The sequence below is a fragment of the Polypterus senegalus genome, chromosome 3 (genome assembly GCF_016835505.1).
Source record: "Polypterus senegalus isolate Bchr_013 chromosome 3, ASM1683550v1, whole genome shotgun sequence".
Classification (NCBI taxonomy): domain Eukaryota; kingdom Metazoa; phylum Chordata; class Cladistia; order Polypteriformes; family Polypteridae; genus Polypterus; species Polypterus senegalus.
This window is the reverse complement of record NC_053156.1, coordinates 101,866,256-101,884,174: the sequence shown is the minus strand read 5'-3', so window position 1 is coordinate 101,884,174 and position 17,919 is coordinate 101,866,256. Positions and strand designations below refer to the sequence as shown.

The 17,919-nt window shown below is 36.5% G+C and overlaps 1 protein-coding gene across 3 annotated transcripts in view; it reads left to right on the top strand.

The window, feature by feature from the left end:
• Positions 1 to 17,919, top strand: part of dlgap2a (discs, large (Drosophila) homolog-associated protein 2a) — a 1,338,703-nt gene that overhangs the window by 1,043,873 nt on the left and 276,911 nt on the right. The window contains exon 1 of one of the 3 annotated variants that reach the window (XM_039747698.1): positions 10,002 to 10,052. The exons of the other annotated variants lie outside the window; for them this stretch is intronic. Within the exon in view, the coding sequence (XP_039603632.1) occupies positions 10,019 to 10,052 (34 nt within the window). The 5' untranslated portion in view covers positions 10,002 to 10,018. Of the gene's footprint in view, positions 1 to 10,001; positions 10,053 to 17,919 lie in introns of those variants that run through there. 3 annotated transcript variants of the gene reach the window in all.

Genomic DNA, 17,919 nt, shown 5'->3' with positions numbered 1-17,919 from the left:
CAGTTTAGATTAATCAGTCAAATTAACCTGCATGAATTTAAAAAAAACTTGTAGTGTACAAAAAATTCAAATGAAGAGCTAGAATGTCAAGCTAAATGCTGTTCTATTTGTATTGCCACACTCAGCTTCATATTTTTAAATAGTCTGAATTAGCATAAGCCATCCTAATTTGGGGTGTTCAGAAGAAATATAATGATTTACATCATGAGGTAGATGTACATAATAAATAAGAGTAGTGGTGTCAAATGTGACAAATATTTGAAATATTAAAATGTATTTGTCAGCTTAAATGGTTAAAGTCTAAAAATTCTCAATTGTAAAAGAAATTTGTAATTTTTCACCATCTGATAGAGGTAAATATGAGGTTAGATTCCTAGTATAGGATCAAAAATAACATCACATTCGTAAAAACTGACCCTGAAGTAGTCTAAAACCATACACTATGTGCTTGTTGTTTTTAACCTTCTGCAAGTGGCTCTTAGAAGACTAGGATCACTGATAAAGAATCAAATATCAAAAATATTACCGATCAGCATCCTAGGAATAACATAAAATGACAATCCACATGCTGGTATTAAAGATTCTAGTTTTTTTTCAAAGTTTTGTGAAAAAGAGTACATTTTAACCCCTGTTGAGATGAACCCGTCGGGACAGTTGATGTGGTATGCACAACTTCAAGTCCTTTAGATCATTTTTGCTGGAGACGCCTATTGGATTACTCTTTATCACATTGGTGTAATTTCCTGCATAAAATATATTCCAACAAAGGCCTAAAAATGAGGATTGTTGGGTCTAGAGGGCCAAAACTAGGGGAGAACCCCAAAAATCTTGACAGCTTGCATAACTAGACATTCAGATACATCAAACAATATATCAAATGTTGGGTCTTTTCTTGTATTGGATAGTCAGGAGGTGCTGAATAAAACAACAAAAAAACCTGAAGTGATACTTTCATTTTCTGGTATGCCTATAGGGGAATGGGATTGGATCCCATGGTCGGCACTTTGAGGCATAGTTTTTTTTTTCGTTGCTCTCCTTTAATTCTACAATGGAATAGATACAATAATATTCCTTAAATATTAGTCAGCTTTCTCAAACTCAATGTTATAACCTTCCATGAGGAGAATTAAAGATCCACACCCTATTTTTGCAATGTGTGGCTATTTTTGTAACAGGAGAATAGTTTATAAACTGATCTTATTTTGATAATGCCAAATAGGCAGATTAAGTAATAGAATTCAAATTGTAAATGTGGCTGGGAAAAAAGTTACATTCAGGAAACCAAACACAAATAGATAAGTAAATAAAAGAGCAAACCAAAAGGATAGTAAAGAGACAGGCTAAGTTTGTAAATGATTACTCAATAAAACCAATTTATGTATTTATTTTTAAAGCACTTTAAAAACAACATCAAGGCTGACCAAAGTGCTGTACAATAAAAACCCAACATTTCAGACACACAGTAACCAAGAGTAAATGAAACAGAAACACATAAAAGCTGAAGAGATTCATAATAAACAGTACACAGATAGCCAACATATCATACTGGGTTAAAAGCCAGAGAGTAAAAATGTGTTTTTAAATAAGATTTAAAGACAGCTAATGAAGGAGCCTGCCTAATGTGCTACGGCAAATCGCTCCAGAGTTTTGGGGCTGCAGCTGAAAAAGCTCGATCACCTCGGAGTTTTCATCATGCCTTGGGAACACGTAAAAGCATGTGGTCTGCTGACCTGAGAGAGCAAGACGGTACATAAGGGTGTAGCAGTTCCGACAGATAAACAGTGGCACAACCATTAAAGGATTTAAAAACAAATACAAGGATCTTAAAATGGATTCGAAAACGAACTGGAAGCCAGTGAATGAAGCCAAAATCGGGGTAACATGCTCATGTTTTCTTGTGCCAGTTAAAATTTGTGTAGCAGCATTTTGCACCAGCTGTAGGCGAACAATGGAGTCCAGGCTAATTCCAAAAAGAAGCACATTGCAGTAATCGAGACGAGATGTTATAAAAGCATGTATCACTGTTTCAAGGTTTCGTTTATACACAACAGGCTTGATTTTTGATAGCAGCCTCAACTGGAAAAAGCAAGATTTTACCACTGTGTTCACATGGCTATCACGTTTTAAAGTGGAATCCATTTTCACATCTAAATTTGTGATCATGGATTTCTAAAATTTAGCCACAGTGGAAAGGTCGATGCAGGGGGTCCCGCTGGTGCCATTGGGTCTAAATAGCATGACTTCTGTCTTGTTCTCATTAAAATTTAGAACATTTAATGCCATCCAACTCTTTATGTCAATAAGACAATCAAGCAAGGGCTGGACCAATAAACAAAATTTAGACAAGGCAAAACAAAGTCTGCGGTCTAGAAAGCATACATCCTAGTTACTGGAAACACATTTCATCTTCCGCTACCATAATACGGGGACAATTATTTACAAAACAATACAAAATATTGATGTCCAAAAATAAGTTAAGAATAATGGATAATTCCAAAAATGAGACAAATCCATAGGAACCCTTGACACAGTACTCTCCTTGCTTTATCAGATGTGTTTGCAGAAAGTAAAAACAATCAATTGCATTGATTAATGAGAACTGCTTATCATTTATCAAGGTATAACAAATTGCACGAACTATGTCTTTAGGCTCCTCAGTGGTTAGTACTCCTGTCTCACAGATTTAAAGGCCTTCACATCTTATGTGTTGGCACTGCCTCAGTGAAGTCTGAATAATCTCCTTGTGTCCAGGTGGATTTTTATCACACAACAGAAGTACAGTATATTTGTTAGTAGGTTACAGTACTACGACCCAGTAGGATGGATTGTCAATGTGTCCTGCTTTGGATTAACACTTCATTCAGGGCTGATTCCCACTTTGCAGCCAGTACTGTTTGAATAGGTTCCAGCTCCCCAAAGCCCTGATCTGGATAAGAAGGTTAAAAAATTGAACTTTTTCTGAATTTATACTACTTTATACTTTATACTACTCAGTAGATTATTTTCCTGCGTGGATATCCACCAATGGAAGAACATAACAACACATTACATTTTGAAAATAAAAAATACAATATTAAGCAAAAAAAAAGAATCATCATATAACACTTATGAAGAGCAATTAAATCGCAAGAAACATCCAAGTCCTCACTTCTAAGCCCTGAGAAGCAAATATAAGGTACTTCTATGGCTCACCTAGACCTTGCATTCTAAGGCAGTAATCCAGAATCAGAATGAAAATGTGGTTAATGAATTTGTCCTACAAGGTGGAAGGTTAATCCAAGACATATTTAAATTTGTACTTAAAACAGTGATATTTTTGTCACCATTTTTAGAAGTAAACACAGTTGGCAGTGGGATAAAAAAAGATGCTAAATCCATACCCTTGAAGAAAAATGTTTTTAGAGCAGAATGTCACAGCTCGTAAATGAATAGTGCTATTATTCCGCTGGGTTTTATGAGTCATCAGTATAGGAGTGAAGTGTTGTATTCTAGTATTGTCCCCACCAGGGCCAGTTTTTGCCTTGTAGTATATGTTGCTGGGAAAAACCTTAGCTCCCTGTGAAACTGTAATGAAAAAAAGCAAGTTAAGCAGATCTATAGGTTGTTATGAGACTGACAGCCTATGTAATGTTCGCTGTAAAATACTGCATTGAATGATAATAAGTGCCTGAAGAACGTAGGAGGGCCTACAAGGCCAACAGTTGTTTAGAAGTTAGAAGCCATAGAATACAGGCAGCCTGAAAAAGAGCATCTATGTGTTCTGCTTACTTCTGGGTCTACTTAATTAACAAAAAAACACTTAACATCATTCATAATGCTAATGCTTTACTATTTTTTTTATAGTTAATGCTATATGAATGACCTGGTGGGCATCCTGGCATGTGTGTAACTCAAATGCAACAGAGTTTAGTGAAAGAATCTATTTAAAGTCTGCTCATTTCCTTCACCCACACACTTATACTACTGTGGCCACACAGACACACAAGCAGCCATGTACAGCATTCACAAAAGAAACAGAGTAAGCAAAGGTCTACTGTTACAGTACACTGGGCCTAATGTATCACTGTTTTCTACTGTAAGCACTTGAAGTTTCTCCTGAGGCACTGAGGACATATGTGTCATCTCTGCTTATTACTCAAAGAAAACACAACTTAGAGGCACAAGCAGTGTTCAAAATTTATTTCTGGATGCGTGCCTTGAAGCTCAATAATACAGATACAAATGTGTAGCTTTCTTTTCATGGTCTTCTCCCCATTTGGGAGCCTTTATTTTTTTTCAGGATGTATTTGACAGTCTTCTCTGTCTACAATATTACAAAACTAATTTGCATAGTTGGAGGTCAATCTTTAAATATATATGCAAGTCATTTTGAAGCAACCACTCCTTACACCCAAATGTGATACTGTGTATATTACAACTTCAGTATACACAGAACATTTATACTGTGTATCCTTATATGCTGCCAAGTGATGCATTTACAAAAAATACATGCTTAAATGCATAAGCAGACTAACAGAGGGACAGACAGATCTAATATTTTGTTCAGACATGACCTAAAAGGCAAGTTACCAATTGTATGTTAAAGGTTGTATTTTTCAAGTTAATTATTGTTATTATTAAAGGGCTGCTGCTACCCATTTCTGTTTATAATATGTAATGGTCATGGAGCACACAGTATGTGCCTTACTAAAGTGTCAAAGACTCTCAATAGTCCTCAAGGAATCTTTCTACACTATGCCTACTATGGGACGTTCAGCAAACCTAAAGAGTTAACACCTCGGGCAGTACTGAGTTCCATTTATGATGGCCACTTTAACTTGCAATATAATCTTTTTATAGTATGGCATTCCAAAAATAGGGTAAGATATGTGGCTTTTATATAAGATGTCAATAATGAATTCACTTTGTGTGTGTGTGTGTATATATATATATTGTTTGCAATATACAACACCTAGTTTAAAAATGAAAGTGGTTAGAGCAGTTTAACAACGAGTGTATTAAATTAACTATCTTCTTTAAAAACCTTCTTTGAATCTTCAAGTACAAGCCACACGCATTTCCTGAACAGTTTTCATGAATCTGAAATCCAGATAGTGTCACACCAATTATGATAGAAGTGCTTTGAGATACTGGTGCTGGGACACATTAAATACAATATTCCAGATAGTAATGGTCACCTTTAGTTTACATATCATCCCGACTGGTCCATAGAGGATGTCATATCCTTGCACTTCAAACCATCCTGCCAAATCTAAAATCTGTTATGCTACAGTCCTATAGATTGCAGCTAAGCATTTAACAATGTTGTACCAGAAAAGCTGACCATCAAGCCCTCAATTTGGAACTCGGATTCTGGAATAACTGGCAGACCTCAGCATGTGTCATCAAATCTGCTGATGACTCCACCATCATAAGCCTGATCACCAGTAATTATGAAGCAGCTAAAATAAGAGGTGTGCCTGCTGACTATCACTGGGCAAAGCACATTTCGTCTCTTGTCAAAAAGGCTCACCAGCTCCTCTACTTCCTCATCAGCAAGCTTTTCTGTCTTTTCTCATAAATCTCTAGGCTGATAGGCTGTTTTTTAACAGATAACCAAAACAAGTTATTCATAACATAAAGATAATATAAGAAGGATATACAGTATAGAAGTATATAAAGATATGTATGTATATAGATATATAAACAAATATCAAACAATATAAAACAAAGTTAGCTAGCTTATTTTGAACTTTTTCTGTCCTGTAGAGAAAAGCACAACACTTATGAATTCTGATACTTTCAATTAAAGTTCTTTAGCTAGTTATTGGTTTCTGGTGCCTACACTATGATGACAGCATTGAATTGCTCTCAGCTAGTCTGCACTGGTGTCACCCCAAGCGTTCATGTGTGTGTGAAGCTGCTCTGAACTTTCCTACTGAACCTAGGAAGAGAAACCTCTAACAGCTAAAAACATATTATTCACAAATGTTATTATTTTTCAGATACAGTGATACCAATAACCAGAATATTTTGGCCGTTCTTGGAATCAAAGTAGGTGTACTTATCATTTGGTTCCTGTTGACCCTGGCTATAGGTGATGGATTGCTCCACTCCTTCTGGGTTGGCTTTCTCCAGCACAAGTGAAAAGATGTTCAGTGTGCTTTTTCATTCTCTTCCTTTGCCTTGGTCACACCTTCTGGTTTCAGAAGGTACTGCAGTTTGTCTTAAAGATTTCACATAAAGTGGTCCATTTTTCCATAGCATAAAATTTACATCTGTTGGGTAGTTGATCATTCAACTGCTGTCTTTAAAAAGATGAAAGGGAGGCTTTATGTGAGGTCTCACACTTGTTCACTCACCTTACTTTATTTTAGTAAGATATTTTTTTTAATTTGAAAAAAAAACATATAGTAAAGTCTGAGTTATTCAACAAAGAAAATAACCTTATACATAATCAAGTCAGATTTATCAAAATACGTTTGTAAGATAAGCTTTCAACTGGTGAGACCCTCATCCTACTTTGAAAGCACAGTCTTCTGCTTTTCCAGTCAAGAACCAGGTTGCCCTTAAGAGTAAGTGAGATCGCTTCAGCATTTGCTGATTGCACACCCTAGGTGTCCTTCTATGGAGCAGAAGTTACTGCCAGGCCGAGAATAGGAAGGCATTATAGAGAGCCCAGATCTAGTACTTGCAATGGATGTAAAGAAAGGAGGTGAACATTTTGTCATTGATTTTTTGGATGAAGAAAATCCCATACTTTTGTTTGAAAATTGGCATTGTTTTGTACATCAAGGTTGCCAGTCATTGTGATAACATCTCTGGATGTCACTTTGTCTGTGATTGATCAGACTTATCAAACAAGGACCAGAAACTGCATTTCCAAAGGTGCTCTGGGCAGGAGAGCTGACACTTGAGCTGATGTTAAGATGGTCTGGAGGCCACCTGTTAAGCAAAAGACTTGTATACCAAAGAAAATAAAATGGGTAGCACTAGTCTATCCTACACTGGCTACATCACATCCCGATATGGCATCCTTTTGGCTTAAGAATGTTAAGTATAGCAGAAGGTGGTGAAGGTGGCTCAGAACATTACAGGCACCCATCTGCCTTATGCTTAAGATATATACATCACTCATTGCCCGGGAAAGGCAAACAGAGCAATTAAAGACCTCAGTCATTCTGCAGAACCGCTTTTCTTATTCCTTCCTTTTGGAAAATGGAACAGGGCCATTGGCACTTGCACCACAGGCACAGTTTCAATCCACATGTTGTAAAACTAATACACAATCAATTATAAGAACACGTCTATATATATAATTCACTAAGGGCACGCAAGACAGTGAGCGCAAGACAGAGAGCCACGCCTGCCAACTCACAGACCCCCGCCCGCCAACTCTAAGACCATGAGATACACTCGACAGAGCCCCACCCACCAACTCTAACTAAGGGCAAACAAGACAGAGACGCGCCCGCCAAAGCCCACCCATCAACTCTAACTAAGGGCAAGCAAGACAGAGAGCCACGCCTGCCAACTCACAGAGCCCCACCCACCAACTCTAAGACCATGGGATACGCATGACAGAGCCCCGCCTACCATTTCTAATCCTACTTCCGCGTCCACTGTCGCTCTCGATCAAACAGCAGTAATTAGCAAACAAATAAAGATAACTGGCAGTAACAGTGCAAAATTCACAATTGGTATGCCAGTTTGAAAAGATTAGATGGTAGTTTTAAAATGTGTTATTGAATCAAGCTGATGTATATGAGAGAGAAGAGAATTCCCGAGTGAGAGATGAGAGATGCTCGAGCTCCCATAGCACAGAGTTTGATGTGTAGTACAGAAAGTACAGCTGCAGATGAGAATCTGAGTGAGTGAGACGAGTGTCAGTCTGTAGGAGATCAGTGAGGTTTTGGAGAGCTTTAAATGTTAAGAGCGGTATTTAGTATTGTATTCTGTAGTTAACAGGAAGTCAGTGAAGTTGAGAGAGAATAGGTGTAGTATGTTCAGTGGATTTAGAACAGCTGGTTATTATAAAATATCTATCTATCTATCTATCTATCTATCTATCTATCTATCTATCTATCTATCTATCTATCTATCTATCTATCTATCTATCTATCTATCTATCTATTATCCTGGCAGCAGAATTTTGAATAAATTATAAGCAATGGATACGTTTTTTTGGGATGACAGATAGAATACCATTACAATAATCTATACGTGAGGTGACTCGGGCATTAACCAATACTTTACTACTGTGTTGTGTAAGAACAGGACGAAATCTAGAAATGTTTCGGAGATGGAAGAAAGCAGTCTGAGAAATGTTACTTATACGGGAGGAATTATTTAATAATAATAATTATTATTATTGTTATTTAATAATTACCATTATTAGTGTATAAATGGATATAAATAATTGCATGTAAATGATTTGCCAAAATCTGTTGTACGTAAACGATACTGTTTAAAACGTTATTGTTTTTTCATCAGAAAACCCGGTTTCCACGTCTACCTGTATTAGTTTAAATGGCAGTTTTACCACTCACAATAGGGCGGACGCGCTGACTTATCATGTCAACTGGGCAACACAGTGAATGTGGCGTCTATTTCTATATGTCTATATTTTCCGTAGCCTGCTACAGGAAGGTACTCTCTTGACCATTGGCATTGGTTTCGCTCCTTGCTGTTTGTCGTTATACTGCGACAGTGGTTTCCTAAGCCTTTGTTATACTGAATTCCTTTCTCACCATTTTCCATTCTTATTCTTACACCGCTGTATGCTACGGCGGGCTTCGGCTAGTATTCTATATTTTTGTAATTTATCAAGACCACCTTGAAGAGATTCTTTTTCTGTTGACCAGCACCAAAAAAAGGCAAATTAAATCCTCTGTAATTCACTGTCCAAGGGGCAAATAGTTTTTATAGGCACTGTATATGCTTTGTGCTATTTAGTCTTTTTATTTACTTTTTATTGTATTATTGTCCAGTGATCTGAGAAATGCAAGTAAGAATTTCATTGTACTGTGTACGCATAATGATAAACTTAACCTGATGTTTATAAATATCAGTCTTTTTACTGACTGGCACCACACTGCATTGATGAGTATTGTTTCATAGCGGTGCAAACTGAGGTCAGATTTCCAAGGCCTCTGTGCAGTTTCTTTGTTCTTCACGTATTCTATTAAGTTTTCATCCAAATTGGCAAGTTATATATGGCACATTGAGTGATTATTGATGTGTGTGATTGAGTCTGACTCTTGATATACCCTGTGATCCATCCAGGCTCAATTCCTGTCTTCCTCAGATTGCTGTAGAATAGTCTTTAGCTCTCCATGGCCCAGAAATGTAAATAGTGGGTTCAGAAAAATGGATGAATCCTGTGCGTTTTACTTTCTTTTAGCAATTTCAAATAAAAATATGTATTAAAAGTGATAGGTTGTTATACTGTATGAAGCAGAAGTACTTGGCATCTGTGGAGAAATACATTTTTTTAGGGTTAGAAGGCTCACCAGTGCATACATAGGTATCAAAAATACTCTGAGGCTGTGCATGTGTAAGTTAAGCATAATTGCAATGTAACTAATTTATCATTATTTACAGTAAGAAGTTAAACACTACAGTAAGTACAAAGAACCCACTTACAATGCAAAGATTAGTTAAGTCTTTGTCAATTGTACCTTTAAGATTTTTCATGGTATTAATGTATAACCCGGGTACTAAAGTCACCTTTATAAAATAACTAACATTAATGCAAATCTACTAGTTTCAATTCCAAAAATTGTATTTTCTAGTGAACTTTCTTATGTATGGCTGCACAGCAAGGACAATATGTTCAAGTTTTCTGCTTTTTTTGTACCAATAGATGTTTTACCCCTTTTTCTCCCCAGCTTGGAAATGACCAGTTTCCAGTTTACTCCTCTGCGATCCCTTGTCGACTCAAGAGGATCAGTGAGTGATGGGTGACTTCCATCCTGATCAGCTACGGGCATCCTTGTCCTCCCCACAGTCCTTAAGTTCACCTGCCGTGGCCCGCAGGATGCATTGTCAGACACAGAGGTCGCAGTGGTTTGGTGAGCAAGGCATTCCCTGCTGTCTTACCCATCCCTTCCTTGTCTGTGCTTAGACAACTCAGTGCAGCCCACAAAACTTTCTAGCCTTAGGAAGGTGAAGGGCAGCGATGTAATTAAAACTAGGAATTCCTTTGCTCATTCCCCTTGAGGTTTGTGTGCACAAGGGACTTGCTTATGTCTCTGAGAGGACCCTAAACTTCTCTTTCTAACTCTTACCAGTTTATTAATATTCAAAATGATTAGTCGCTTCTATAAATCCTTAGATGTGGTATAGGAGAATGATTCATATTGTGGTTGATACCAGACCTCCTATAGTTTTTGAAAAAGTAAATTCTGAGATGGATATCTATTCATAGATTCAATTATATATTCAAAATAGCTTACATCTGATAGGCTATAACCATTAAGGGGAAAAAAACAAATCAAGTTTTCATATATTATAAAGACAGCAGGGGCTGCAGCATTTGCAGCAATCATACTGTGATGTAATTCACATCTTTAAGCGTTTGAGTGAGCACAATTGGTCATTTACTTTCTCTGTTGATGCTAAAATAAGCTAAGCAATTGAGTTTGGACTGTATACAGCCTGTGTGAAAAGACATTTTGAATGTAATAGCAATCGAATGACTATAAAACACTCAGGTTACCATTAAGAAGATCTTTATAGGGTAGGTTATGTAGAAATTAGGCATGAAAATGATACAATATCAGCTTGGTTTTACTTCTCACTGTGCTGTAGCTGCTTACCAGCACTCAATAAAAAAGGAAGGCCAACATAAATAATAAAACACCCTTTAGTGCTGATGTAAACCTGCTCTCAATTATTTTGAAACTGACTTGTGTCAGATATAATGAAAATCCATTCAAAAAGTAGACTGAAGAAAAAAGAAACAGATTTGAAAGAAAGTATCAGTGGAATTTATCAGGCCTAGTAGAATTAAGCATATTGAGTATAGGAATATTAAATATAGTTTAATTAGGTATATCAACCTACTGTTAATACCTTTAAATTGCATTTTATTACATCTCAAAGAAAATTTAACTTGAGGAGCAAGTTGCATTTGAGTTTTCCAGTTTGCTTTTATCCATTCACCCATTCATCTGTCTGTTTTTCTGAACCCACGTTTCCATTATGGGGAGCCTGTGTTGTTTATTTTTGTGTCAAATGTTAAATGATTTACTAAAACAGCAGTAATTCAGCCTTCAGTCTTTCTTTCATTGGTATGTTGTATTCCTATTAAGACCCCTCACCAAATACTTGATTTCAAATGGTGCTTTCTCTCTCTCTTCCCTCATCTTTTGTTGTCAGCAATTTTTTCCTTTTCATGCTTGACAGCAGTATGCCACTGAATAAAATCTATCAGCAACAAATATACTAATAGGTATATGGGTTTACTAGTAATTTGGATTTTGGTTCCTGCAACAGACATACTGCATGTTACTTGTATTTAATAGAGCCTTTTTGTCTTTACATTTATTGTTATGATGGTTGAATACAGAGTCATTATTATAGTCACTTACTGCTAAGTAAGAAATGGTACAAAAGAAACAAGATAATGACTTCTGAAGGCTGCTCTCATTTAAATGATGTAGTATATAGTTTCCTAACCTATCAGCCTGACTAACATAACCATATTATTTTAGCAATTCCGATTTGGCTGATGGATGTTAACTAATTATAAATATCACACTCATGTCAGAAAGGTGCAATTAAGTGGACAATATAGCGCCAGTTTAACTGCCAATTACCAGGTTTGCTAATGTTGGCCGCTTCTCCTCAAAAGAGGGTAACAAAGCAGGAATTTGTTTGCTGCTGGAGTCCCATCTTGATGTTCACCTCCTTTAGTTGGTTTTTATGACATTCAAGAAGGATGGTTCCCTTTATTCTAAACCCATGTAACAGAATAAAAAAGAGCTGGAGATGAAATTCACAAATTTCTCAATGAATTCATTTTGAATAATTGTACTAGTTCTTTGCAGTGCTTTCATGAAAAAAATATTTTTAATAATTTTCTCCACACAATCCTGCCCTGTATAACTGAGTCAGAAATGTGAATGTATTTCTCTCCTGTATGGAAATTGGATGGATGTATTTCCTTTGTGTAGCATAGTGGCATTGTAGTTTGCCTCTTGTACCAAGTTGTTGTCTGTCTGTAGATTGCATGTTTTCCTTCTACTCCAGTTCTCCTCCCATATCCAAAGATGTGCTGTTCACCTTAACTGGTGACTCAGAATTGAATTTAGGCATGTGTGTAAGTGGCGACTGTGATGGTCTCTCCCTGTCAAGAGCTGTTTCCTATCTTGAACCAAACACTGGCCTCTTCGCAGTCCTGAATTCGATTAAGTTTATTTGGAGCATGTTATGCTATATAGTAGTTCTTTGCAGTGCTTTATCTTAATATATCTATATTTTATCATTATTATTAATTTTTGTTGTGCTGTAATTGGTGTTGCTGCCTTGTGACTGCCCTGGTATGAATCTGACACCCAGCTGTTGTCTGTGTGGAGTCCATACTTTCTCTCTGTGTCTGAATGGGTTCCCTCCAGACACTCCGATTTTCTTGCTGCAATGAAAAGATGTACAGGTTAGGTTAATTGCCAAATTATAATTGGTCCTGTGAGTGTGTTTTTTTCTTGTGTGTCTGTGTATGTGTATACATGCAGAGTTGGTTCCTGCCTTTGTGCCAGGAGCTACCAGGATAGGCTTCTGACATATTTAACACTGGATTGGATTAATTTCCATTGTTATTATTATTGATTTACATTTCATGCAAAACAGAGTGTTCCCTGTTTAGTGACTTTGCACTTCAAACTGTAATGGTGTACTCTTTCCAGTATCAATTTACTTATATTGGAGATGCTAAAGAAATAGCTTTGAGAAAAGGTTATTTAGTCCATCAAAACTAACTAAACAAATCAACACACTGATTTACACCACGGTGCCCAGAAATACCTGGCAGAACACTTTTTTAGCATCGATATTGTTTTACTGCAAGGTAATATTTGTCTCATAAACAGTGCTGTTGCTAGGTTATTTTGTACCGTAGGCCAAGCTTGTTAGTGTTCCAAACTGCTGTTTGATAGCTAAAACGTGTGGCTTGGAAACCAACACCCCACCCCCCCAAAAAAAAACCCACCATTCTGATCACCGACATCTAGGTAAATGCCTAAAATGCATTAATGGTGGCACCAGCCATGCTCATGAATATGATTATAGAGACTCTTCTCTTCTTAACATTGCAAAGCTGGAACACATCTTGTTTTAAATGAATCATGAGTTTCCATTGTATACACCATAGGAGTTGATATATTACATTTTGTTTTGTTCCTTGTTTCTTCCTGTGTTCCCCCACTTCAACATGTCAGCTTCATCTTAAGTCTCCAATTTTTAACTTTATTTAATAGCTTTATTTGTAATTTAATTATTTTCATATACACTCATAGAAATATCATTTGAAATAGTCATTATTTGCGTAGGATACCGAAATGAATTGGATATAACATACTGTATGTATATCATAAGCACAATTATTTTTTATTTATTTCTAGGAAGATAACACGTAAGACTTCCAGATCAGTTCCCACTACTAACTTACTACATTAGCACTCATTATAAAAAACACATGTAAACAGCTCAGTACTTCAAAAGGGTTTCGGCTTGGCATTGCATTGTAAAATAGGTTTTTTTGGCATAATTTACTTGGAGGTATCCAAAAACTTTTTGGTGCATTATAATTAGAACTATCAGATCCAGCTAAACCATCTAAAAATTCCAGAGTAACTACCTTTTAATTGCATTTATTACTGATTTTAGTGGAATAGGCTGTCAGTCATTTTTAAATTAAGTTAGAACCTTTACTGAAGTACAGTATCTGAATGTTGCAACTCATAACAGGTTTGATTATTACTAATCGTTACACTAGTTTTCTGTATATTGGCTTAAAAAATGTAAATAAGATAGTGGAAAATATACACAGCACAGAGCAAACATTTAAATGGTAACTAAACAAAAGTCTTCTATAGTTAAAAAAAAAACTAACCTCATATTTTACAGCTGTGCCAGATGTATTAGTAAAATGTACAGTTGTTTTTTTTTATTGATTGTAATTAGAAATAGATAATATTCAAAACAACCAAGACATATTTAACACATCAAAATAAAATTCGAGAAAGGGGAGCCAGCAACCGCGGCTACTCTATAAAAGACGCAAGAAAAGAAGGGTATCCTTTTCCCTGAAATGGAAGCTTGATTTAAAATGTTACTGATTAGATCCTGTCATGTTTTAAACATGTTTTGAATAGATCCTCTGAGTGAGAATTTGATTTTTTCCAATATCAAGTAGTATAGAACATCAGTTTCCCACTCACTTAAGAGTGGTGGGGTGGGATTCTTCCGGTTGAGCAAGATAAGTGTACGTGCTAGTAGTGTAGTAAAGGAAACTACAGTTTGTGCTTTTCCACTTTAAGGCTATCTGGGAGTGCACCAAACACAACTGTTAATGGATTAGCAGTGATTGTGGCACAGAGGCTGTCTGATAGGCATACAAAGATTTTTGTCCAAAATGTTGTTAATTTGTTGCAGGTCCAGTTAGGCTGGAGCTCTATTGCAACATTTACAGGTTGAATCTTGTCCTCTAAACATTTTGGACAATTTGAAACAAGATAAATATACTCGATGAAAGTTTTTAAGTTGAATGACTGAATGCTTTGCATATATAGAGCTCAAGCGTATTGTGTGCATGACTCCCTTCCACTCTTTTTCTGAAATATTGAATGACAGATCCTTCCCCCAATGTACTCTGGGGTCTTTGAAAGGAAGAGATGCTATCTGAATCTTCAAGACTGATCAATAGTTCTTCTGGAATAGAACAAGGTGGAAGGTGAGAAAAATTGGGATGGTTCTGTTTAGCAAAGTTTCTAGCTTAAAGGTAGTGAAGAAGTTGTTTTTGAAGTGTAATTGTTCGTAGGATGCAAAGGCATTATCTATGTACAAGACATTGTCCACACTTTAAATAGTGTATACAGTATGTTTGAGAGGGTGGAAAAAGGTGGTTGTCATGTAGAGGTGCAACAGATAAAATCTTTTCTCTCTCTTAAAGTGTGTCCTTTCTACATTGGTTCCATGTTCTGAGCAAATGAACGGTAATTTGGTTTTTAGTGTAATGACAGACACTTGTATTAACTGAGACCCAGAGCAGGGAATACAAGATGTTATTTCTATTGCAGACCAGACTTGTTGATATTCATCAATTTGTGTCAATGTCTTTATGGCTTGTATATTTGCCACCCAGTATTAAAATAGAAAGTTGAGTAGTGCTATGCCCCCTTCTACTTTAGGTAATAGTAAAGTCGCCCTTTGGATGCATGGATGTTTCCAAATAAATGAAGTTATGATGGGGTGGCACAGTGGTATAGTGGTAGCGCTGCTGATTTGCAGTTAGGAGACCCAGGTTTGCTTCCCGGGTCCTCCCTGTGTGAAGTTTGCATGTTCTCCCCGTGTCTGTGTGGGTTTCCTCCCACAGTCCAAAGACATGCAGGTTAGGTGCATTGGCAATTCTAAGTTGTCCCTAGTGTGTGCTTGGTGTGTGTGTGTGTGTGTGCGCCCTGCCTGGGATTTGTTCCTGCCTTGCACGCTGTATTGGCTGGGATTGGCTCCAGACGATCAACCGTGACACTGTGTTGGGATATAGCGGGTTGGACAATGACTGACTGACTGAAGTTATGATCGAGTCTAATGTCTTTAAAAATGATTTCTTAATGTACATGGGGATGCTTTGAAATAGAAAGAACAGATTGGGAACGATGGTCATCTTAACATTGTTGATTCTCCCTGCTAACATAAGGTGGAGGGTAGACCATCTATTTACCTCTTCTTTAATTTCTCCATGCAGACAGCAAAATTTTGTTGAAAAAGAGTTTTGTATTTACTTGTAATGTTTACCCTTATATATTTAAACTGATCTGCTAAGATAAATGGGAAGGTGTCCAGTCCGATATTACGTACTATAGAATTCTCTGGAAAGAGCACACTTTTATTCAAATTGATTTTAAGTCTAGATATCTTTTGAATACCTGTTAATGCTTTTAGGACTGCTGGCACAGAATTTTGTGGGTGTGATATATATAATACCATATAATCTGCATACAGTGATATTTTCTGTTCATGTTCTTCTCTGAAAATGTACAGTTGTTCAATTCACAAAGTATTATTTGTGTGTTTGCAAATGGTTATTTATTGTTTATTCGCTAACTGTATGACTTATGTTGTATTTATCTTGTTTAGTAAAGTTTTCTGACAATATTAGTCACTTTTTATGTTTGCATGTTGAAGTATTCATAGGGATGTGCTGACAGCACAGTGAGATGTCACAAAAAACACACAAAGATAACGAGCAGACTCCATGCTGACAGCAATCAGGCACCAGGACAGCATTCAAATTCTGATTCTAGAGCCAATATGCAGGAGCCACTCTGGCATATTTATGCCTTTTAAACTCATGATTAAAAATAAAATATTGTCCTAAACTGATTGAGCTATTTTTACTCAAAATAAAGCAAGATCTGATAATGAACAGCTTAACTGACAGCTTTTAATTGCGATCATCATTTTATTTAATTAAATTTATTAACGTAGCAGACACTTTGATCCAAAGCAACTTACAAAAGAGGTCAAATATAATCGACTCTCATCACCCTGGGGTTGTTCTAAAACAAGGGTGAACAAGGTTATAGAATTGATGAACACTACAAGATTAATTAATATTATCGTAGCTGTTAAAACCCTAGCATCAAAACTAAATTAGAAACACTTTTTATCCTCTTTTTATCGCCTCTTTTTTTATCAAAGTTTAAATAACCCGTTATGCAATCCGAAATGGTTGCTACTAAAGCATAAAAGCCTGGCTAATGCCCTTAGTCAGTAAATTTCCTTTATTTTTGAACCATAATGTTCACAGTTCATAATCAGTGAATCCTATTTAAAAATTAATATGATGGCTACTATTAAGTAGATGTGATTGTTTGGGACATGTTGAGAGGATGTCTTTACTTACTTTGGCACTTGTTCAACTGGCATGGAAAGGATGAAAGAAGCACAGCTGAATGTGTAAACCAATGTATCTTTTATTTTTCTTCAGTTTTTATTTCATGTTTTACAGAATCGGAATGAAAGACATGTAGATATGTAGCACAATTTAGTAGGTATTGTGAAAAACAATAGAAATGCACATTTGCTATCTTTATTGGCAGCCATGCTTGTATAAAGGCCAAGTATCCTGCAGGAGAAGTTTAGTCTCAGCTGTGACTTAGCTGGAGGAATGTTAATGGTGTGACAGCAAGCCAAACCTCAGAACAGAACTAATCTGAAAGAACTGTTACAGGCTGTGACTGGTATGGAGATGAAGTCACTTCAAACTGGGAGAAATTTACCACAGTTCTTCTTTCTTGTTGAATATGTCAGTTGCTGAAAGCACACAATCCTTGAAGATTTGCTTGCTATGCCATTTTAACTGTTGACATTACTGATGTGTTAATCATGCAAAATGTTTGGAAAGAGAAACACATATAACAGACTGACGGGCTATTGACGTGACAATTTGTTTCAAGCCACTTTTTCACATGCAAAAGTTGATTAGGCAGAGTTGTGGCTCAGAGGCTAAGAATCTGTGCTGCTATCTAGAAGGTTGCTGGTTCAAATCCCGTTACTGTCCTGTTACTGGAGTAAGGCCATTAATATGAAAATTACTCCAGGGGTGCTGTAAAATGGCTGACTATATGCTCTGTCCCCCACAGGTCAGGCAAAAAGACACTTTCCCCTTGGGGATTAACAAAGTATATTAAATCAAAAAAACTATTAAACATGTAATAA